Here is a 23,838-nt window from a genome sequence, read left to right on the forward strand (position 1 = left end):
TTTGGAATTCTTTGAAACATGGATGTTTTTTTTCTATGCATTGCCTTCATGTGCTGACTGAAGTGAAAGGAACAAGCAGAAGAGTAAACTGAAGGCTGCTTCCTCGTCCTCGTATCCCTTTTGCTCCACCATCTCTTCTTCCACTCTCCTCTTTGATCGCTCAGCCCTTCTTACATGATTAGATAGCATTGAGATGCATTGCTAATCTCCCTCTTCTCTCTATATGTCACACAAAAAATGAAAATCACCAGCCAGGATCAAAAGCCGTGTCTCGCCAGCTTTGCTGATTGACACCGATTTTAGAGCATTGCGTTTTCCTCATCCAGCTTCCTGCTTCCAGTCTATGTTCAAGTAAGGAGAAGTTCAAACTGGGGGGGGGGGGGGGGGGGGCTCCTTGTAGCAGTGGGAAGACAGCGGGGGGCTATATTTGTCCACCCACAAGCTCCGATCCATGGAGACGTCATGGAAAAAGGCAGGAATGTCACAGAGATGTTTTCAGAGGAGGAATCCTCCGCCTCCTCTCTTTACTGTTCTTTATTGCTTTGTTTATTTGCACGGGGGGGGGGGGGGGGGGGGGGAAGAACCATAAAACAAAGACACGGAACAAAACAGTTGTGAACAACATGCCTGAAGGCTGCGTGGGAGGACAAGGGTCTTCCCCAAAGTGCACTCAAATCAGAAGCGCAATAAAGCAAACAAGAATAGAGCAGCAGTGTCCTGCTGTCTCAGAGCCCGCCGTCAGTCTCTCTGGAGGTGTCTGTGAAGTGACGCTGAGATTCCGTCTTCATCTCGTCTCTCGCATTCTCGACGGCTTCTTCTTCTTCTTCTTCGGCTCATTTACTGCGGATGTGCAGCTCTGGCACAGAACGTATTGGATCGGACAGATGACCGTGACATATCAGAGCCTTTTGTGTTTCATGTCTTACGAGGCCACCGAGCTCATCGCTGCATGTCCCTGTAAGACTTGCATTCATTTGATCCGTTGCACATTCTATTGTGATTGATTTAGGTTGAGGTCCACTTTAAAGATGTCATTGTAGTAAAAAACTTAGCAAGCAAAGTTGAATCAATGGGAGTTGAGACCTTGCAAACCTACATAGATGAGAGGAGAAGAGAGCCTGAAAAAACGCAAACAAATTCAGTGTGACCAGCTCCGAGTGATGCAGCGATGGACTTGATAAGTGTTTGATCAACCCGTCCTCGTTTGACCGCCCCGGACAGACAAGCGTCTCGGTAGCTTGTGAGGGCTGGTCCATCGACATTTGATCTGTTCATGTCTAGTGGGCGTTTAGCAGCGAGCAAAAGACGACTTGCAGCGCTCCGCATCTCTGAAGGCTTTCCAAGTTCACAGTACTGACATGACGTCATAACTCACGCCTCGTATGGGCGGCAGAGGAAAACCAAAACCAAAACCCAATCTGAGTGCTGATTATTTGCCTTAAATGTGAAATGTCGCTCCGGGTTGGTCGACTAGTCTCATCTGTTGGCCTGTAAACCGTTTGAAAGACAGATGAATAGGAATAATTCTGCAGCCCCCCCCCCCCTCAGATGCATGAATGGTCAGACTACAGCTGTGTGTGACTTGAATGGACAGAGGCTCTCACAACATGTTGCATAATTTATGAGCGTGTTTCTTCACCTCTTATTAGTTCTCATCATTGGCTGCACACTGGGACACGCAGCAACTTCCACCTCGCCAAGGTCGCCAAGAGAGTCGGCCCTGCACATTATTAAAGCCACTCATGATGCATCTGATGCCGTTTATGAAGCAGACGTGTTTCTTACAACACAGAGGATGCTACATATCTATGCATCCCATCATGCAACGGTGGAATGTTATGAAGTATATTCATAAAAATACTGCGTTTGTGTACAAATTCGAGCCACTATTGTATGTCACTCTATATCTGCTCCTGATATAGATGTGTGACTGAAGTCAGCGCATGCTATCATGCCGTGCACGATCCTGCGGCATCCCCCTTCAGTCTGAAACCGTGTAATGTAATAGGTGCCGTGATAATTTCAGTCCGTGTGTCTTCCGTGTGATGAATGGGCATCCTGCCCCCCCCCCCCCCTCCTTACTTACATCACCTGCATTAGGCTCCAGCTCTAAGGACAAAACTTCATACATTTCGTCTGTTGGTTGAATCAGTATTGCTAATAAGTATTAAATGCAGGTGTGCAGAATTTAAAGAGCTACAACCCCAGAATAAAACTCACACACGCCAAAATAAAAAAAACTGTTTTACATTTAGGGGCGTAACCTCCCAGTTCAACCTTTCAATTAATTCACAAATTGATTATTTGAATGTAGCTGTTATAAAGAGTACTGAAAAATATCCGATACAGATTACCTGAGTTCCTCGGGGGGGGGGGGGGGGGGGTGTCTTCATGCCCTCTTTTTATCTGACCATCAGAACTGAATATTTTCTTTCAGCATGTATTTAAGACTCTGAAAGCAGTGAGGTTTGGATGCTTTTACAGTGCCACAGGGTTGACGTTCATCTGTTTGTCCTGCCTGCGACCACAGGTACATGACGGCAGCCTAACCATCCTCGGCATCACTAGAGATGACAGAGGCGCGTACACGTGTCGAGCCTACAGTGACCAGGGCGAGGTGCTCCACACGACCCGTCTGCTGGTTCAAGGTACTGTCTGCACCAATCCAACAGGACCTCTCCAGAGCATTTTCCTGTGTTGCTGACAAATATATCTGCCCCAGATCTTCGAATGGAAACTTGTTGCTTTTTTGGTCAAATGGCTGCGTTTACAACGCTAAAATGGCAAAACGTTCCTTCTGCTTGAAGGAAGTGACTGCGATGAAAAGCAGAGCCATGCACGCCTCTGCTGGGCTGATGTGTGTATGTAACACACCTTGTGAGTCAGTCAACAGCGCCGTCTGGGGCCCTCTCTGTGTGCGTTTGTGTGTGCGCTCTTCTGCAGAGGCATGCGTGCAAGACAGGCTCTGTCTAGGAGAACGTCACTGTCTGTCTCCGCTCCATTAACTCGGCTCTCTGCGAGACACAGATCAGATCGACGGATGTGATGCCAGCCTCCACTTTCTCTCAGTCTGCTGATGCTGCTGGCTGGAGGGAGGGAAGCGGGCTCCGTGTTTAACAAGAAAGCAAAGGCCTCTTGCTTTTGTGCTGGAGTTGGGTCTATTTTAATGGCTGACTTATGTTGGGGGCAAACGGAGCAGGGGAATTGCTCCTCTCTTTGTAGTCTAGTGAATATGCATGCACTCTCAATCCTAATACACATTAAAAAATCATTGCGTTGTAACCTAGTGAATAGTGTAGCCAGTCGTGCATGTGATGCCACTGCATTAAGGCTGCAGCCTCCAGTGGACCTGCTCATGCTACAGCACGCTGTCGTAGTGACAGGTCAGCTGTGGACATTCAGCTTCGGCTGACGGGGGCGCCTAAAATTGTGAAGCAGCTGAGAGATCGCTGCACTTAAAATTATGTGGGTTTGGGTTTGTGATCAAAGCCCAAGCCAAACCTCGTGTTAAATCATTTGATAGATTTCTAAATCACCTCAGAGATGCAGCCATAGCACATTAGCTGGCATTAAATATGCAGCAGGCTGATGAGACACAGTGTCTTTTATGTTAATTATAATAAATTGCAAGAATACATTTCAACATTATTCTTGAACATTTGTTTTCTGATTGTCGTAATAATATTTAAGTAAAGTCTCAGGAATTGGAATCACCCCATTCGATCTTCCCAGAGGTCGGAGTTCTATGTTTAAATTCCTTGTCTTGTCTGGTCAACAAACCCAAAGATCATCACTGAGGAACAGAAACACAGAAACGTCCGTGCTATTTTCAAGATGATAAAAGTGCTGCTTTTGACGTTTTGTCTTACAGGATGAATAAAATCAGCAAACAGTTGAAGTATAATTTTTTTTTTGGCACAATCAATTTCAAGTTATTTCTTAAATTTCATTATTGCTGATTTGTTAGGGATTTAATTTGCAGATTTATTGCATCATGTTTGACTGATTGAGCTATTTATCCCAACATAACATTTGTTGTGTGTGAAATGATTATAGGCTTGTGCTATAATAAAGTGTTATACTCACTGTAGATCAATGTGATGAGAGCATGTTGCTATTTTTATCCTCCGCTGTTTGCATAGTCAGGCTGCTGTTTGCGTCTCCGTTGCTGCGGCACAAACTTTATTATCTTCTATCATATTAACACCATAATGATGCTTTGCAATGCAAGAAACACCAAAGTAAAGGTTGAAGAGTGACTAAAATCTGGTGACCAAAGCAGAGGGCATGAGTAGAAGTAGCACGCAGATATCCTAGGAGTCCTAATTCTCACTGCGGTGATCGGTTTTTAATTGTTTTGTGAGACACCTACACACAAGGCCGTCAGCGGTCCCACCTGATGCTTGGAGCGGTGCACGCCGACGGGAGAAGAACCAGGGGGGGGCTTGTATCTGGATCCTCTCATAAAAGACAGCTTACCTTTCATGGCCTCTGCTGCTTTGGGAGCAAATAGAGTACTACAGGGGATGAGAAGTTTACAGTGTGAAGCACGCATAAGCTCCGCCTCTCCCCGCTGTTAAGGGCGTGATGCAGGAGCTGCCTGCTTTCCCTCATCGTACATCAGACGGCGGCGATTTATTGTAAACTAATGGGAATGCTCTTCCTCAAACCCGTGTCTTTAAGGATGTATGAGTTCGTACCTTTAATTTCCTGCTCGTCAAGTGATACCTCATGTTTAAAGTGTACTTTTTGTGTATTTCACCCAACTGGTTAAATTATGCATAAATTATAATTTATTTTTATATTATTATTATAATTAATGTTTTTTTTATTGTTTGTCAGATTTTCATTTTACATTATATAAATGTTTGTAACATTGTAAATATTTTAAACGAGAGCTAGATGAGGTCAGTCCAGTGATACAAAGTGAGGTGATGTGATGTGATATTGATAATACACACTATTGATAGTAAATGTGAGTCCAGGTTGAGGTGAATTCACAGATCGATCTTTCAAAAGTCTTATGTAAATATTTTATTCACTAGTTTGAAGCATCCCGTCTAAAAACAGGTGGTTTTCATAAAGTGTTCTATATTTTGCTCTAATAAAGATAAATAGAGATAAAAATGTAATTGAAGTTCAAATTTAATTAGTGGATAACTGGCGGTCAGCCTAAAGGATGTAAAAATAATTGATCAAATGACTCTAAAGAAGTCGCTCATTAAAGTTTTTATTTCACTATCTTTGTCGCAAAAAACATTTAATGCCTCTTCTTTCTTCCAAACAGAGACCAAAACTAGAGCTCAGTAAAGAGTGGCTGTTGGACGCTGTGTTTCTTTGTGCTGCTGTGTGTGACATTCATCCTGATGAAAGCATACTGTTGTTTCAGCCCTGAAATAGCAGACTGCTCTGTCACCAACACAAACCATGTGTTTGTGCTTCTCGCAGGGCCTCCCTACATCGTCTCTCCACCGGAAAACATCACTGTCAACATATCCCAGAATGCACTCTTCACCTGCCAAGCAGAGGCGTATCCTGGAAATCTGACCTACACCTGGTTCTGGGAGGAGGACAACGTCTACTTCAAGAAGTAAAGTTATGATCAGGTTCACCTCTGTGCTGTCGCTGCAACGGCTCCACCCAGTGTCAGCCGAGCAGGGGGGGGGGGGGGGGGCAGACTTTAAGGCCTTGTTTAGAGGCGCAGTCATTTCAAGCAGCCTCACGCAGGCCGCACAATGCTTATGTGATATGTATGACTCTCAGAGTGTGTGTGTGCTGGTGCCCTATCCCACTGAGGCCCCAGAGGCAGTAAACATGACCCTGGTGGGGGTCCGTCTGGACAGTGCCAGGCGAGTTAGTTCACTCCGATGACTCGACTCAGGCCTCGTGTCATCACATGCCTCTCATGCAGTGATGATCCCAAACATACCCAGGCCCTTTGTGGCTTTACAGCAGGCAAAGGGTGGGTGGATGGATGGATGGATGGATGGATGGGTGGATGGATGGGTGGGTGGATGGATGGGTGGATGGATGGATGGATGGATGGGTGGGTGGATGGATAGATGGATGGGTGGATGGGTGGGTGGGTGGATGGATGGATGGATAGATGGATGGATGGGTGGATGGATGGATGGATGGGTGGGTGGGTGGATGGATGGATGGATGGATGGATGGATGGATGGACGGATGGATGGATGGATGGGTGGGTGGGTGGACGGATGGGTGGATGGGTGGAATGATGGATGAATGATACACAATAAGGCAGAGGTCTGCTCATGAAATGATCTCATTTGATTTAATCAATTTTCCACCAATCCTTAATGATTTAGAGGAGAGTTAAAAGCCATTGATATGAACAACAGGTTGAAGCTATTCTGCGACGCTCTCTTTGATAATCCTTCAGCTGTAAATGTTACTCGTCCATCTATAAAGACCTATGCAGGGTTCATTGGGTTTTTATGTTCCAGTCAGATGAATCTTTATGGCCTGTATTAGATCTATCTCTGAATAAAATCTACTATTACTTTAATATATTGATAAAACTGGTCATTAATTTCTTCAAGCCCTACTTTATAAAGTGCAAGTATTTATTTTAGACATCCCTCGCCAGTGATAAAGCGCTGTTTGACTCTCTGCTGCTCTCTTATGGCACCTTGATGCACTTCATTTAAATCTCTCTCTCTCTTGCTCTCTCTCTTTCTCTCTCTCTCGCTCTCTCTCTCTCTCTCTGTTCTGTGTACTGTGTGTATATATATATGTGCTTGATCATTTGACATCTGTGATTTCCTGCAGTGATCTGAAGCTCCGAGTTCGCATTCTCATTGATGGCAGCCTGATCATCTTCCGGGTCAAGCCGGAGGACGACGGGAAATACACCTGCAGTCCGAGCAACAGCCTCGGCATCTCGCCTTCAGCCTCAGCCTACCTGACTGTTCAGTGTGAGTGTTTCTATGGCAACAAAGTGGAGGGGGAGATGGCACAGCGGCGTGGAGGCTGCTCGTCTGTGAGGCTGCTGCGTTCTTAAGCTGAAACGCAAACCTTGATGTCAAGGTCAGATGTGATGGTCAGGATGCAGAGAGTCTCTTTTCACATTCTGCGTGCTTTTAAGTGATATGATTATCTATTCATGTTTGCCTGCCGTGTGTAATTATCATCCGTTTCACGCTGTTTACGCAAGCCTACCTCTGCGCGCACACAAGAGCTCATGAATCTGCCTCTGCCTACATGAAACAACAAACTTCTCGCTCATCAGTTCGGACCGATGAGAGAGAAAAGAGCCGCTCCTGGCCATCTGACGTTTCCTCCTCGGCCCTTGAGCTAATTTGCTCCCAAGTTGCTGCTGGTCATTTGTTACTGCGCTGCGCTTTGTGTGGGAGCTGAAGGAGTCAGCTCTGCAAGCACAGCTTTCATCTCTGGCCTCAAATACAGCCGACCACGATTAATCCAGTGGCCAGGATGCTGCATGCAGAACGCACTGCAGGCCTTTATTTATTTATCAAGAACCTCATCCACATTCCCAGGTTATGAATACTTAAATTATATTTAAAGTTTTTTCTCCGGTCACTCATCATGAAAGTATGAATCAATAAATGTTATGGTGTAAATCTGCTAATTTAAATTAAAAACAGCAAGTCTCACATTGTGATGACGCTGGTTTCTGTGGTGTGTTGGCCTCTGCAAGCTGCAAAACAACAGTCTCAAAAATGTTTCTGTCAATGTTTTTTTTTCTTCTTCAAATTGATCTCTTAATATTCTCAAAAGAAAAACATCCTTTGCTTCGAGCCCTAAAAATGAGCAAACACATCCTGTTTGTGACAGTGATCGTTCCTGAGAAGTGCATTTGTTAATACATTCAGAGCAAACATTTGATTATATGATGCATTTGATCGATTTTATATCCTCCTTCACTATGACTGAGCTTTCCTCTGCTTCCAGACCCTGCTCGAGTGATCAGCATGCCACCGGTCATTTATGTTCCACGGAAACTGCCAGGCATCATCCGCTGCCCCGTGGACGCCAACCCACCTGCGACATCAGTGAAGTGGGAGAAAGACGGCTATCCTCTCAGGGTGGAGAAGGTTAGCCAGTTTGTGTTTGTGTTAGTTTCTTGCACGCTTTCACGTTTTCTGGTCACAAACAGGTAAAGTCAATGTTTCTAATATTTCATCAAAAAGATAAAGATGATAGAATAAAAGAAACATGTCCTTCTTTCTACTCCATTATGATCTGATTTGTCTTGTGACCGTTGGATGGGCCTGGCCCACAGGTCGGGAACCAGCTACAATGCTGCTTACATTAGCCTAACTGCATCACTAATATTGGAGTTAGCTGTAACATATCACTCACATGCGTCTATAGAATGAGTGCTTCTACTTTTGTTACTTCAAGTCCTGGCTTCAGTATTAAGTGGATCTTTTTATTATCTTAACATTACAGCATTGTTTATTTTACCTATGTTAAATGTTCTGTTTCCACTGCTGCACCTATGGCTGATTCAGAAACGTTTCGATTAGTGCTTTCATTTGCTTCTCGTTAATCTGAGAGGTATTTTTGTTTTCTCGTGTTTTTCCCCAAGTCAAGCATTTCCATTGCCCCCTTCTCCTGTAGTACCCTGGTTGGAGCCTGATGGCAGATGGAAGTATCCGTGTGGCGGAGGCTACAGAAGACTCCCTGGGCACATACACCTGCGTGCCTTACAACGCCCTGGGTACCATGGGCATGTCCCCCCCTGCCACTTTGGTGCTAAAGGTGCACCGCTGCTCGTGCTGAGTTCGTGATCTGCACATTATAACAGTAAATGATGTGATGATTGTCTGGCGTCCCTGCAGGATCCCCCTTACTTTAATGTGAGGCCTGGGGGGGAGTACCGCCAGGAGGCTGGGAGAGAGCTAGTTATCCCCTGTGCTGCTTCTGGAGACCCTGATATCCCAAGCATCACCTGGAGAAAGGTGCAGTAGTCAAACTCCTAGTCCTGTTTCCCTGGTCACCTGTGCTGAAACGTCTTAACCAAGCTGCTGTAACTTCTCCATTGAAGGTGGGCAAGCCAAGCAAGAGTAAGCACAACATCCTACCCAGTGGCAGCTTACAGTTCCTGTCCCTCGGCAAAGAGGACCACGGAGAATGGGAGTGCGTAGCCACCAATGTGGTCACAAGCATCACTGCCAGCACGCGCATCCTCGTCATCGGTACCAAAAACCGGGCCCCGTGCTCGCTGCGCCTCGACTCATTTTATTTCATCCAAATTTACCTTTCAGGATCATTTCGTTCCGCCAGACCTCAAGCCTCTCACTTCTGCCTAACTTCTCTTTCATCACTGTTCAAATGTAATTAGACTTAATCTACAAAAAAAAAAAAAAAAATCATTTATGATGGAATCTGTAGCTTCAGTGTGGATTCTTCTGATGTCTTGAATTAAGGAACCAGGGAGCTATTGTTGTTAGGTTTTACATAATATAATTATTATTAAATCAGCCCCAGTCACCCGTTACCCCGGCGTCTATGGAGCCCTCATACCCTCACACAGCTGGCTGAGTGCCGCCATGTGACCGGCCCTCAGCTGACAGGTGTCACAGGGTGGTGGAGACAGCTGTGCTTCTCAGACCGTGCTCATAGGTCTTACTTTAATGCCAGCGAGGCGTCACTGGCCTCGGGCCACACAGCACAGCTGTTATGTGGGTGGGCTGAGCGGAGCTGCAGACAGCGGTGCTACTCCTGAACTCGACCTGAGTCTGGTCACCACCTCATCCTGCATCACTTTATCCACCAAGAGCAGGTAGACACAAGATGCTGCACGCTCAGAATAAAGCTGGGATTAAAAGGACCAGTTATGTGAATAAAATCTATGCATTATTTTATCTTTTTTAAATCATGTTATGACTGTATGTTATATTAAACAACAATTGTAAGTAGTTTAATATCCGTTAAGTAAATTGGTGCTCATGCTCTTAAATGCTGTTCCCGTTCTCTGTCTCCTTAAACCACTTAGGCACCAGCCCACACGCTCCCGGCAATATCCATGTACTGCCCTCAACGACCTCTGCTAATGTGTCCTGGGAGCCAGGCTATGACGGAGGCTTCGAACAGACGTTCTCTGTGTGGTTCGGCCCAGTGTGAGTGCTCTCACTTAACTCTGAATCAATGGCATCAATCTGCAGATGTTCACCTCGGTTTATGTCTGTCAGTGTTGCCGAATTTACCAGCGCGAAAGCACAAATAAATAAGCAAATGACAGGAAGGCTTGAAATTAAGGGTTAGAAAATTATTGACCGGAAAGGTGGAAGCTGAAAGAATTAACCGGCAGCTGCACGAAAACAAAAAGCAGCATGCATGCACTCACGCAAGGGTTTTAAAAAATGTGCAGCAGTGATTTTTCTTTTTCTTTTTTTGTTTTATGTCACCTGAAACTAGTGACGGCATTTTGTTCCTTTTAATGATTACATTGATTTAATCAGCGACCAAAACGAACAGAAACAACAGCAACATCCCAAGCACCATAAATGCATCACAATCACTAATTACTAACCCCATCAGCGGTGATTACAGCACTAATTCGCTTCATGGACTGCAGCAGCAGGCGGATATATCGATTCTGGTTCTGGTTCTTTATGTGATCTGTTGTTTTCCCTCCTGCTTGCATAAGGCTGCTGTAGCTGAACTGTTGGACTTGTGAGTGTTCACCCCTCGGCTGGTGGACTGTCCTGCCTCCAACATGCCAATGACCAGCTGCCGGTGGCGTGATGACCGGTCATGTTGCCCTAACAGGCCTTACTGCACTTTTTAAGCAGGCTATCAACCATTTAAAACTAGAAAACAACAACATTGTCACTAAAATGAACAAAGACCGGACTCACATAAATCAGTCAAGCAGGGCCAAAGTTTTTATGTTGTTATTTATCACAATATAAATCTGACAAATTTCAAGATAAAGGTTTCTCAAACTGAGCCAAAATATTTTTTAAATTGTTTGCCTCCTTGTTCTGAGTTTGCTTTTCCATTGGTCATTTCCTTGTAGCATAAATAAAGATCATATGGATGCATTTCTAAAGTTGGATTTTAATTTGAAGCCATAACAAAATAATTTTAGTAACCTGACCTTTAACCTCCTAAGACGCGAAGTCTTGTATTTTTAATTTATCTTGGCTATTTGGGCTGAGTGGGACCTGAGGAGTGTAAAAACAAAGAATCATCTTTTATCGTGACGTAGTTTCGGAGAAAAGTTATGTCCACATATGAGGTTTAAAGAATCCAGGTACGGCGCAATACTGATTTATGTCCAAGCAACAGGACACTATTCAGTATTATTTAGGCTTACCCTTAATTCCTACCTATTTCTCTGTTTTTCTGCCTCATTCCTGTTATTAGGTCAAAGAGAACAGACTTTGGTCCTCATGACTGGCATTCCATGCCTGTTTCTGGTGCTCAGACCTGGCTGGTGGTGCCAGGCCTGGAGCCTGGGACAGAGTACCAGTTCAGTGTGTTGGCACAAAACAAACTGGGCACAGGTCCGTTCAGCGAAGTTGTGACAGTCCACACTGCGGGTGAGTTGCTGCTTCTTGACTTCGCTTACAGAGCCGCAGTGAATCTTTAGACTAAGATGAGAAGCGGTAAAGAAAGATGCTGCCCTCTGGTGATGTTTAAATTAATGTATAGGAAGGGCCCTTTTCATATGGAAGGAGGGACGTCAGCACGAGATGTTTCTTAATACAATCTCTCTAAATAGTGTTCTCTGAATGAACAAGTAAACGTATTTCCTGTGAGAGAGATACGCAGCATTAGTAAATGAAGAGTTCTTTCAGATTCTTCTGCGCTTTCATTGCTCAAGGACGCGTCGCCGTTTCAGGCATTGTGTGCTACTATGTGTGAATCGAAAGTGAATGAGGTGCCTGGTGTTTAAAATCGATGTTTCAGCAAAAGATGGCGCGAATAGAGAACGGTTTATTAGATTTTCCAACATATGATGAAACAGGAAGGCATGCACCGATCACAACCTCAGTCCGCCATCTTGTTCAGCGCCATCTAAAACAGCATCTGTCCGTGGGGTCTGACTCTGGCACCTGGTGAAACGCAGTAGGTCCTTGAACATGGACGCATCCCAAGTTGTGGAGAGCTCAAATCTGTAAACGCTTTTGAAAGCAGATTTACCAGGAGACTTGACGGCAGTTATTTCCGCACAATGATGACTATGTTACATTTTTCAGTGTTGGTCCAGATTCTGCTATGCATCACCGACAAACAATGCTTAACAAAGGATAAATGAGGCCTGCAAAGTTCTGACCTAATTCTCACACCCAGAGAGCAGCAATAGAGGAATGGTTGGGCTGGAAGTTAAACTGCATGTACACATTACGTGTATCATATAATGTTATTTCACAGTATATTTAAGTACATGTACAATAGCAGGTGCTACAAACCTGAACCTAAATCCTACTCAAAATGTTATTAACTATTCATTGACCAAATGACTCATTGAGCTGTTGAATTTTTTTCATTTTATTTCCAGTCATTGTCAGTGGAAGTATGTAAAATGCCTGATAGTCATTTATCAAAGGTTATCATATTAACTAAGGTATTAATTATCTGTTATTAAGCGTTTATAGAGCTGATACTTGATTTTTCAATACAGTAACAAGTAGCTGTTACGTAACGTTTTGAAGTGCTTACATGCTTATTATGCTTCCGTCATGTCTGAATGCATTTCCTCTTTGTTCGTTGTGTGGGCGCCATCTCTGGCCCGCAGGCTCTCCTCTTGGTACCCCAGAACCACTGGTGCTTCTTACTCCACCACGGTGCCTCACAGCCAATCGCACGCAGCACGGTGTCCTCCTCACGTGGCTCCCTCCAGCAAACCACTCCTCGCCCATCGACCGATACATCATGGAGTTTCGCCTGGGGGAGAGGTGGGAGGTTCTGGATGACTTGATCCCATCTACTGAAACCGAGCTCGTAGCTCGAGACCTTGTTCAGGTTAGATAAGTACACATTTTTATATTTTTCTGCTGTAATGAAATAATTTCCCAGATCTGAGATGAATAAAATATTTCTATTCTATTCTAAATAATATGATCAAAATAAAGCGATTCTTGTTTTCCAAAACAAATGTATCATATGTGATGTGATTTTAAATGACTGAAAGACTGCAATTGCAAAAGATTTATTATTTTAGCCTTTTAGATTTTTGATTTAATTGTAATAATCTTTGGGCTGCAGACTATAATTCTTCATATGAAATTGTAATAAGACCACAATTTCCAAACCCAATCACACAATAACGTACGACGCAGTGGAGTGGATGCAGAGAAGAGTGTTTGCTTCTCCTCTCTGGCAGGAGTCCTGGTATGAGTTTAGAGTGATGGCTGTCATGGATGACCTGATCAGTGAGAGCAGCAACGTAGTGGGAGTGTCCAGCACTGGTCAGTTTCCTGAAAAAGACGTTTTATATTTATAGAAGAACACACAGAAATGCTTTGCCTTCCTAAGGGATAGATTTGTCACTAAATTCTGTTTTCTACCTGTGCCCCAGCAGATCCCTTCCCCCCAGCAGAGTTGCCCGATGAAGGGCTGGCGCGGCCTGTGGTGGCGGGTGTTGTGGCGACTATATGTTTTCTGGCTGCAGCAGTACTTTTTAGCACTCTAGCAGCTTGCTTTGTCAATAAGCAACACCGACGCAAACTCAAGCGAAAGCCAGGTCAGTCTCTCACGCCCGAACATGGATGCATTATTGAATGGCTTTGAATGTGTGGGAAAAAACTATACGGAGATTAATAATGAATAAAGCAACTCACAACTACCATAAAGAGAATCAAAAATGACCAGAAAGAGAATTAGAGATTTTTGAATCTGGGGTTTTCAATGTTACTATTTAAAAAAAAATCCTGACCTCATTCTGGATCAAATAAATAAATGGTTTTAGTGAGTCAATTGAATGCATATTTTACAAGATATGATTTTTTTTATTTTTCATTTAAAGCATCCATTATAAGTAAATGGAAAAATCCAGATTGTTTTCTATCCAGGCAGGCTTCTAGATTGTTCTCAAAATGTAATGGGATTTAAGTTAGATGTTCAGCTTGTTTTCAAGATCCATCCAGCATTTTTTTCCTTGTAATCCTGCTAAAAAACAGACAAACCCTGCAAAAACATAACCTCCTTGGTAGAGATAATTGCAACAAATAGAAAAAAAAAAAATGCAGACAGGGGGGGAAGAGTGGAGACACACACCAAGAAACACAAATTTTTTTTACAATAACATACAAAAACAACCACAAAGGGAGACAAACGAAATGTGGAATCACTTGTCTTGGTGTAATTTCATTCTGGGCGTCTTCCTTGAGGGCAGGATGTTTCGTGCCCGTGCTTTCATAACTTATCCATGTGTGTAACTTCTTGTAGCGTTCAGTGGGGAAATGCTGAATCAAAGTGTTTTTGTCCTCACAGATCCTCCCTTGTCTGTGACACACTTCAGGAAAAGCATTGAGTCACCGTAAGTAAAGCCCAAACCAGAGCCGCTGCACTCTGCCTCTGGGCGGCCAGTGTGCGCGTTAATGCACTTCTCACTTCATCTCTACCCATGCACAGTCTGATGAGGCATGCTTTGTAACAACACGAGACAGTAAGGCCATCAAGCAGTTAAGTTGGTTTTAAAGCAGCTGGTAGCTGGTTGATAGAGAGATTGAATATTTATAAAAGTTTGCAAAATGAATAGGCATGTAGGGGACGCCCAAACAGATGATTCAACAAACTGCTTCTATGATGAGGCTAAACTATAGGTGTAGCAGAATACATAACTCAGCAGCCTCTAGTGGTTCATGGGCAGAAAGCACAGTTCCAAACGGCTAAATCAGCATTTTATATTTCTTTTTTTTACATATGTACCTTAAATTTGTGTATTCATTTTTGATCCATCGGTATTTTAAAACTTCAAACACTTTTGGCCTTCTGCATGATTCTCAGTGAAATAGTGGCGTCTGTGTTCAGCTTGTCAATAAAGTTGAAATCCCCTCAGTCAACATCAATAAAGTTGAAATGTCCACATTTAAAAGAAAACTAAGAAGAAGGATATAGAAAGAATAATTAACAAGGAAGGTTCATGAAATGCCACAACACAAGTAACATATGAAATCAAGACGCCAATGAAATGATTAAGCAGCACTATTAGGCTTATAAGAATAATCAAGTGGTAAAGTTTTCAATAATGTTAAAGTAGATGTTTTATATACTGCGTGTTTTAAATAAGATTGAGAAAAATTGAAGAGGGAAAGGCGTCCTAAAACACAAAGAAGAATAGTTGCGTGAAAAAGGAAGTTAAAAGACTGAGCCCTTTACCAAAAAAGGTAAAATGAGCTAAGACCATTGGAGGAGATGACAGCCAATGGAAGGAGACCCGAGCCAGAACGAGGAAAGAGTGTAAAAATAGAGGAAAGGGGGGGAAATAGTTATCAGTTCCATTATAGCACAAACAAGAATAACGGCAGTTTGATGTAAACAGTAAAGGGCCAAGGCTTTCTTGATTACGATGACCTTCGTAATCTCAAGGAAAATGATAACAATAAAGGTGACATGCTATTACAAGTCTTGCTCGTAGTCCCTGGACAATTGGCTGCATCCCCATTCCCCTGGCAGGTAATCTTTACTGGAACTGGAGATGTCAGCCACAGACAACCAAGGCTACTGGGAAAAGAGTGTGCTGCATCCAGCTGGAAGAAAACAATGAAACCTGCAAAGCATTGCTGTCCACTGAGATATTGTGGAATAATATGGAATTTATGTGACCCAATATCAGTGCAAGCTGTGGTGATACACCGTGATGACACATTTAATGTACAATACTCACGACATACGTGCATTTGTCTGTGTCTGTCTATAACTTTTTGTGTATTTGTGCCTTCATTTCTGTCTTCAACCAAGATCATTTGTGACACTAATCTGTGTCAATCCCATTCCAGAATAAATGTTTTTTCCCTGCAACTGGAGGCAAATTGTCAGATATGCTTCTTTAAAATGTCCGGGCAGGCAGAACAGGTAGTTCACACATAGTCCTTCCTGCAAGTGGCATAGTCAAAGATAAACCAGGCCCGTGTCGTTTTTCTCCCATCGCAGGCCTCCTCTCACCCCCTTGCCAGGGGTAGAGCCCTGCTGGGATGAGCCTGCCAGGAGCAGTTTCTTGCCCCCGCCTGCCAGCCCCCTGTGAGTGCCTGCACTGCACTGGCTTGGCTGCATGGTTAACACACTGCATACAAATCAACTGACAGCTAATTATTGTAGCGAAAGCCCACTGCTATTTGCATGTGCAGATCTTCATGCATCCTACAGGGTTTAAATTTCATTATCTCAGCTGCATGTACAGTTCCGGACTGTGTATATGCACTCTTTATAATGAATAGCCACTTGATGCATTAAGTGACTGAGGAAGTGTTGACTATGCTGCTCCTGGTGTGGCCAAATGAGGCCTGGTTAGAAGTAAACTGCTTCTCATATTGCCATTTGGTGCAGTACATGGACATTCGTCTCACTTCCCATCCAGAAGATGTCGAGTCAATAGATCTGTGACATGGTTGTCGTGATTGCGTCATCAGTTCTCCTCTCATTCTGTCATTCTGGCTTGGGTCATTAGCTACTGTCCTATCGGGGTGCTTCTGCTGCTGCTGCCTCCATAAACTAGTCATTGTCACAATGCAGTTATTTATGGCTGCCGCGATAGAGTGCATTCACTTTTTGTGTCATCTGTTTCGAGGAATGAAAATGCGTATATGTGCTTATCAAAGCATCCAGATATCTTTATTTTACTTGGAAAAACACTCAACAGACTTTACTGTATCACTTCTTGTGGCGTGTGTTTTATTAAGTCAGGACCGTTGTCTGGATTTCCCACCAGGTTATCATCGGGGAAGATTAGTCCAGAGAGCTCCCCTCCATCTCGACCCCGCTCTCTCTCTTCAGAGGGTTCCCACGGTCCCGGCCTCTACGTCAGAAAACTGCCCAGCCCTCAGAGAGAACGAGAGAAAGAGCTTTCCTTCTACAAGAAAACCAAGCGTGCCATAGCTAGCAAGAAATACAGTGTGTCCAAGTATGAGGCAGAGGTCACCACGCCTATTGAACTGATATGCCGTGGCCCTGATGGCCGTTTCGTCATGGAGACCAGTCCACCGCCCCGCCGTATCCATGGCTTCCCCTTCGCAGAGGAGTCCGACATGTACCCTGAGTTTCGGCAGTCGGATGAGGAGAATGATTTTGACCCTGGGCCTCTGCCGCCCATCATGCCCACCCTGCGGCCCCAGCTCTCTCCAACGTCCTCCAGCCTGGAGTCTACGCAGCCCCCAACCTACAGCCCTCGCCTACACAGGCCCATGGAAGGTATGAGCTTTGCAGAGGGCAGTGCACTTCACGCCTCAGGGCAGGCACCGTCCTCCCGCTACAGGGGCTTTCCCCAGGGCCCGTTCTATGGGTATCTAGGCAGTCGCGGTGAATCAGGGATTCCACCACCATTCTACATGCCTGACATCAGCCCGCGTAGCTCTGCTCTGTCCTCTCCCCCTGGCACCGGCGATGGGCCCTTCGGTTACCCCTCCATCCCAGAGGAGAGTGGAGAGACGGAGCTCCATCAGTACTCTACCTCTGGCCATTCTCTGTCTCACACACAGAGCCCTCCTCCTCGCTCACCTGAAAGCTGGCAGCCTCATGAGTTACCGTTCCTGGGTTTAGGGGGTCCAAGGTTTATATATCCACCTCACCAATCCTTACACCATCCCCAGGACCTCCCTGACCCCCCACCATACCCGCCACACTCTCTCCCCCCAAGTCGCCTGCAATTCCCTCCCCTAAAGGATCCATCAAGCCCTGGACTCCTGCAGCTGGAAGTCCCTGTGGCTCCCCCAGGCAGAGACAGGCTCCTGGGGCCTCCGGTTAGGCGTTTAGCTATGCAACAGGCCCAGAGTCTCGGCCAGCTCAGACACACGGCCCACGGTGTGGGTGTACCAGTGTTGCCTTACTCTGACCCGGCAGCCCGCGCAGGGAGCCCAAGCACAGCCCCCAGTAGTAGCCCTCAGTCCTGGCTCAGCCCGAGGGCAGGGCGCCGGGCAGACCCCAACCTACCCCCGCTAGTACTCCAGCCCTCCCGACTTTCTCCACTCTCCCAAAGCCCTCTCAGCACCCAGCCAGGTTCTCCAGATATTCTAGTGCGCCCCCCTCCCCGTCCCAGCATTCTCCGCACCTCTCGGTCTTTGGAGATGTCTGAGATCACTCTGCAGCCCTCAGCCACTGTCAGTTTCTCTCGGAGGTCCTCCCTGACAGCCTCTCCCACTCAGGGCGCCAGGCTACCCAGCCCCAGTTACCATGCCCACATGTCCTATGCCTCCACTGCAGCCAGTTATCCCTCCCAGTCCCCCTCTCCCCCTCAGGAGGGCAGGGACGTTTTCGGGCAGAGGCCATCCCAGAGAAGGACAGAGGAGGAGATGCTTCCCTCAGAGCCCTCTCAGCGCCAGATATCAGCCTCAGGGTAGGTGATACATTCCAGTAGAGAATAGTCACATATTTATTCAAAGTGGAGACTTCTCTCCTCGACTGCTCTCTATTCCAAAGTTCCTCAGTACTTATGCAGTTTTACTTGATGTCTTCATTTCGGCATAAATAAGATGCATATTGTTAATTAATATGCAGAAGGCATGTAATTGCATTTAGCACACATTGTATCACATGGTGAAAAAAACAAATCCCTAAACCTGATGGCATGCGAAACCTCAGTATTGCTTTTAATATCATGTATTGTTCTTTTTATTTGACAATGTATATCTTATCTTATCAAACATATATTTTTGTATAAAACTATTAACTTTGAAATTAACATATAACAATAAAAAAAAGCATTCTGATTATTTATATCATTTTCAAAGCTTGCTCTAAATTAAATTGGATTGGATCAATAATCAAAAGACTACCAATTTCTTTTTACATTTTTATACAACTTTAAAAACAACCTGAATATTTGATAAACTATTATTACCAATTTTTTTAATTACAAACAACTAATACAAATAATACAGCAGGGGCCAATTCCAGAAGTTTCACCTATTATAAAGCATTTAGGAGCACTAAATAATGGCATTATTAATGGTTAATACATTGTTTAATAATTTGTTGTGGAAAATTAGAACCTGCTCATAATAACAGCACTAATAGGTGTATACTTTAATATTAGAATATCCTTTGGGTTGCTGTTTTGAAAATCCTCCATAGCTGTTAATTAACAAAATAAAGTCATTAATAATTAAGATTAAAAACTACTTTGCAATTTTTAGCCTCAGCAAATCATCATACAATAATTTGAGCCTGCAGATGTGTATAATAGCAAGTTTGGTAACTATAAATATAGTTATGTCCAAAAGCACTTCTGCCCTTTTCAAGAAGGTCAGAGGTCAAATTATAAGAAGTATTTAAGTTCTAAATAGAAAATCACTTGTCCTGCTAGAGGAGTATTAAAACAGCCGCAACATGGCAACCAAAACATATTTATTAAGCCTTATATGACTGTTATACAAGAGACTATATAGCATTGTATCCCGAATATTTCTGTAGACCTTCCTGCCCCCCCCCTCTCACACCCACCTCAGTAGCCACACCCTAGAAGCTACACTCATACAATGGCTTACTGCCCTGCATCACAGGGCAGTAAGGGAAGGTATCTTATAGGGCTGCTGCTTCATAGAGGGTAAGGGTCTTACATTATTTGTTTTTGATTGATCTCAGCTATCTGGGCAGCGTTGTGACCCGGTCCCCCACGCAGCAATAGGTAAGGGTCGGACCCATGTCTGAGAGGGGAGGGGGTCAGCAGGGGGAGGGCTCTAATCACTCTCTCCTTTAAAGGGGAATCGCTTTGGGTTGTGCCTCTGTGCTGGATTCAAGTGAAGTACAACTAATGCAATTGTTGACTGCAGGACACATTTGTCAATACACTGTCAAGGCGCAGTCAGCCTGCTGCGGCGCAGGCTGCAGCAATTAGGCTTGCGAGCAAGCAGGAGGAGCCGTTTCGGACTGGGGAGAAGCATTTTGATCTTTTTTGGACTGTTTGAATACTGACCTGTTTCCCTGCACCAAAAAAAAAGCCTTGAATCTATAGAGGACGCACATGAACGATAGACTGGAGTATTCCCCTTTAAAGTTTTGTTCCATGTGCAAAATGCCATGCATGCATTCTCTAAACTTCTCTCTACAACCAAACAAATAACAACAATTCTCAAACTAAATTCTATCACATTTGTTGTCCTGAGTGCTTTCGTTTTTCCGCCATTTGACTGTTCTTAATGGCCATTTCCTCTTCCTGTCATGTGACTTGTTCTTTAACGGCCATTTCCTCTTCCTGCCATTTCCTCCCGTCAGCATGGTGAAGCCTCTGTACGCAGTGTTCATGTTGATGAAATTGTGCCGTACAGTGTTCATGTCTATGGAAATGCGCTCTCTTTAACACACAGTTTAGGTGATAATGGAAATGTTCTCTGTCTGTCCAGGACTGATGCAATTCTCCCATTTGTCTCCCCCCTCTCTGCTAATGCTCTCAATCTCTCTCTCCACAGTGACAAGTGATGGACAGCATCGCTAAAGCTTTGCGTTCCTATGCCTTTTCAAACAGTACATGACTGGCACAACAACTTGACTTAGAAAACATGAAACATGTGTTCAGCTCCTTGAGATTGAGCCGCCGTTGAGCCTCAAGAAGCTGAACTGAAAGCGTTTGTGAGGTTATTTGGATTTGATTGAATTTTATTGCCTCTTTCTTTGAGAGATGGACAACAAAGCCAAAGTATTTGGTGTGAGGTAAAGCTACGTTCAAGACAGACTGCATACTATGACAAAGTAGATACTTTGATTTGATTATTTTTCATCAGATATAGCATGTATCACTCATGAAATGAAAATAGTTTGGGCTTCAAAAACATTTTTTTTCCTGGTTGTGCTTGCGATCATCTTTGAGATAATCAGTCTTTTTCTTTTGATAATGAGTTAATATCTATCCTACCACCGAATTCCATCCGGATCGGACCCAGAATGACGTCAGGAAAAAATATAACATTTTAACATTGAAAACCCCATTCACGGATTCAAATAATAGTTACAAATAAACATCAACTCTGATTCACTTTAACTGTCCATGGTTGGTGTATAAAGATACCAAGAACAATTTAGAACCTTTTGGTGATGATCCAGATCGCCATGTGGACGGTGTAAATCTAATTAGGAGTGGAATAAGCTGCTCAGCGGAGGTCTGTGCACTCTGAGTGCTTTTCTAGTTTCTTCTGCTTTCTTGTTGTCTCTCTACAAACTAGGTTGCATCTCAAGGAGTCACACAAGACGATGCATTCACTGCCTCCTCTGGCAGGAGATTCTAAAAGAAATCCTGTCATGTACGACGCCCCATTATTGTGCAGTCTAATAGTGTGTGCATGCTTTAGATTCTAGATTCCAGATTTAGCAACTCCTGCAGCCCACCTTTAGACCTGGGTCAGACCAGCATCCATTAATGACAGGAACACGAAGTTGTGAAGATGCTATTTATGTGCTACTGTGGCAGTACTGATGTAAAATAAGCATTAGGATTAATAAGAGTAGAGTTTTATGATATTGAAACATCAGCACTAAAATTGAACAAATAACTGCAAGCATAACCAATCATAGCCGAGCAGTTTTCAACCGCATCAGTGCACACGTCGCTTTCATGAGTGCACACGTCGCGGTGCATTTAGTGCAAACTGAAATTAGAAACAGGAGAATCTCATAGAGAATTGTAATAATAGTTTAATGTTACATAAATGGCAATTTTGCAATTCCAGACATTATTTTCATTTTATGAGTTTAATAAGGGTCTGCTCTTCTCACACAGTCACTATTTAAAGACCCTCAGTGAGCACAGTAATCTCATATTGTCTTACCTTGATTGTGAGCGTTGTCACAACCTTTAATGTTCGCAGCTTTACAATTATAACACCTGAAATGAGTGAACTTGGTGCTTTTGCATCATTAACACTTCAAGGATAAATACGTGCAATCATAATTCCTCAATTGCAGACCGGGTCTTTGATGTAAAGATTGTTTGAGAAGAAATGTAATAGCCAATCAATTCACCAAACCCAATTATTTTATTTTCCCTCTTTCTTTTTTTTTTGCATTCAACTTGAATCATCCATCAATGCAAATAGAAAGTGTAAATGTATCATCTCAGTGGAGACGGATCTGAGTAGAATTCAATTCAAAAGCATCTACCGAGAATAGCTATGCAGGGGTCTGTCTTTTCACATCCGAGGTGGGAGCGAACAACGGCTGGAAAACCTGTGCTGTGCTGTCTTTCCTCTCCTCAGGGAACCTCTAGGTGTGTCTAGTGATCCTGCAAGGTCTGAGAGCTTGCCAGCGCTGCTGCACCACTGTATTACAAAAGTAAAGGGAGCGGCCGCCAACAACAACAACAACACAACCTCTGGAAGGGGAAGTGCTCTCTCTGACGGTGCGTGAAAAGATGAAAGAGATTTATCTTCAAATGTGTGTGGGGGCGGTGTGTTATTCCTGGCCTTTCTCTCTGCCTCCCTTGTCAGGTGTGTGTTCCTCTCAGACCCAGCAGCAATCGCAGACACCCCAAGAGGGGCGGGATCTAAACCTCCAGAGAAAGAGGAAAAAGCAGAACAAGAAGAACTCCTATATCTCTTTGACCTCCTTCCTGCACCACAGGCAGACTGAGGAGGACCAGACAGGCATTCTGGCAGGAGCAGACTCTGAGGGCGCAAATTATGGGACTCTACGCTGAGCTGTAAGCCCACCAAGCCATCGGATAGACCCGCCCCCAGGAAGAAAACAACAACAACAACTTAAGCCGTCCCTACTCCCCGCATCAAGCTAATGCATTTCTTATCATCTCTAAAAGTGTGGGGAGCGAAAGACAAACGTCCGGCTGGATACTCTGAATTTGAAGAATCTTACTTGAAGACAAGAACAATGGCTTTTCTGAGTTTGACACCTTGTCTCTGAGAAATTCCACTTGAAAAATGCTCTGAAATATATAATGTATATAACTAGTAAAACAAGGGAATTAAGCTCCCTCCTACAGTAATAATGATGTGTCGATTGCGTACGTCACAACACGTTACAGATTTTTTCACTCACTGGTCATTGAGGGGTCCATGTCTTTCGGTTTTTCAGTGAAACGGTGCAATGTGAAGCCCGGTGCGTCCTCTGACAGGAAGAGTCTACCTTTCCTACAATACAAATAGTGTCAGTATTTAAACACAGGGTTTCCGATCACAAAATATACCTCAGAGTAAACTGCTGTAATTCTTGTGGTATACTGTCTGTGCTCAACCTTTTTAACGTATGAAATAAATGGTTCAAAGGTTTATATCACACACACACACCACACTCATTTGAACGGACAAAAAAAGGCCTAACGTGATCTGATTTCAAAGCGTTTTATTTATCAGTAATTGCCGGCGAAGCCTCTTTTGTTTATTTCAATCCACGATCCAACGGCAACCGTTAGAGGACTGTCTCAATTCTAGTGCTCGGCGTTTTTACACTCGTCGCCAGAGCGCTGTGTTCACAATAGCGATCCCAGCCTTCTAAGTAAATCATCTGCTGGGGGTTTAAACACTTAAGAGAGCTCGGACTTGTTGTAAAGAACAGGGTGACGAACTGTGACGTGTGTATTTCATTATCGAGGGATCATTTGTGAGATGCGGCACTTAAGGTGCCTTTTTTCTGTTCTCTTGTTTATTCTAACATAAACTGCCTTTTCCTTCGCCTTCTCTCATCCGTCCCTTCTCTGGGAGCGAGGGACTGCGATATTGTGTGTGGTTTTTTTCTACGTTT

At 44.0% G+C, this 23,838-nt stretch overlaps 1 protein-coding gene across 1 annotated transcript in view; it reads left to right on the forward strand.

Annotated features, from left to right (window-relative positions):
* The window catches only part of LOC137915173 (protein turtle homolog B-like), a 44,691-nt gene extending 21,911 nt beyond the window's left edge, over window positions 1–22,780 (forward strand). Inside the window, exons 5-21 of the mRNA XM_068758616.1 lie at window positions 2,531–2,648; window positions 5,449–5,590; window positions 6,793–6,938; window positions 7,936–8,078; window positions 8,608–8,748; window positions 8,829–8,948; window positions 9,035–9,185; window positions 9,986–10,109; window positions 11,362–11,537; window positions 12,737–12,963; window positions 13,325–13,409; window positions 13,523–13,684; window positions 14,434–14,479; window positions 16,096–16,182; window positions 16,871–18,490; window positions 22,341–22,483; window positions 22,572–22,780. Of these exons, the coding sequence (XP_068614717.1) occupies window positions 2,531–2,648; window positions 5,449–5,590; window positions 6,793–6,938; window positions 7,936–8,078; window positions 8,608–8,748; window positions 8,829–8,948; window positions 9,035–9,185; window positions 9,986–10,109; window positions 11,362–11,537; window positions 12,737–12,963; window positions 13,325–13,409; window positions 13,523–13,684; window positions 14,434–14,479; window positions 16,096–16,182; window positions 16,871–18,490; window positions 22,341–22,483; window positions 22,572–22,780 (3,840 nt within the window). The remainder of the gene's footprint in view (window positions 1–2,530; window positions 2,649–5,448; window positions 5,591–6,792; window positions 6,939–7,935; window positions 8,079–8,607; window positions 8,749–8,828; window positions 8,949–9,034; window positions 9,186–9,985; window positions 10,110–11,361; window positions 11,538–12,736; window positions 12,964–13,324; window positions 13,410–13,522; window positions 13,685–14,433; window positions 14,480–16,095; window positions 16,183–16,870; window positions 18,491–22,340; window positions 22,484–22,571) is intronic.
* Window positions 22,781–23,838: the final 1,058 nt, after the last annotated feature.

This window comes from Brachionichthys hirsutus, unplaced genomic scaffold, assembly GCF_040956055.1.
Source record: "Brachionichthys hirsutus isolate HB-005 unplaced genomic scaffold, CSIRO-AGI_Bhir_v1 contig_989, whole genome shotgun sequence".
Taxonomy (NCBI): domain Eukaryota; kingdom Metazoa; phylum Chordata; class Actinopteri; order Lophiiformes; family Brachionichthyidae; genus Brachionichthys; species Brachionichthys hirsutus.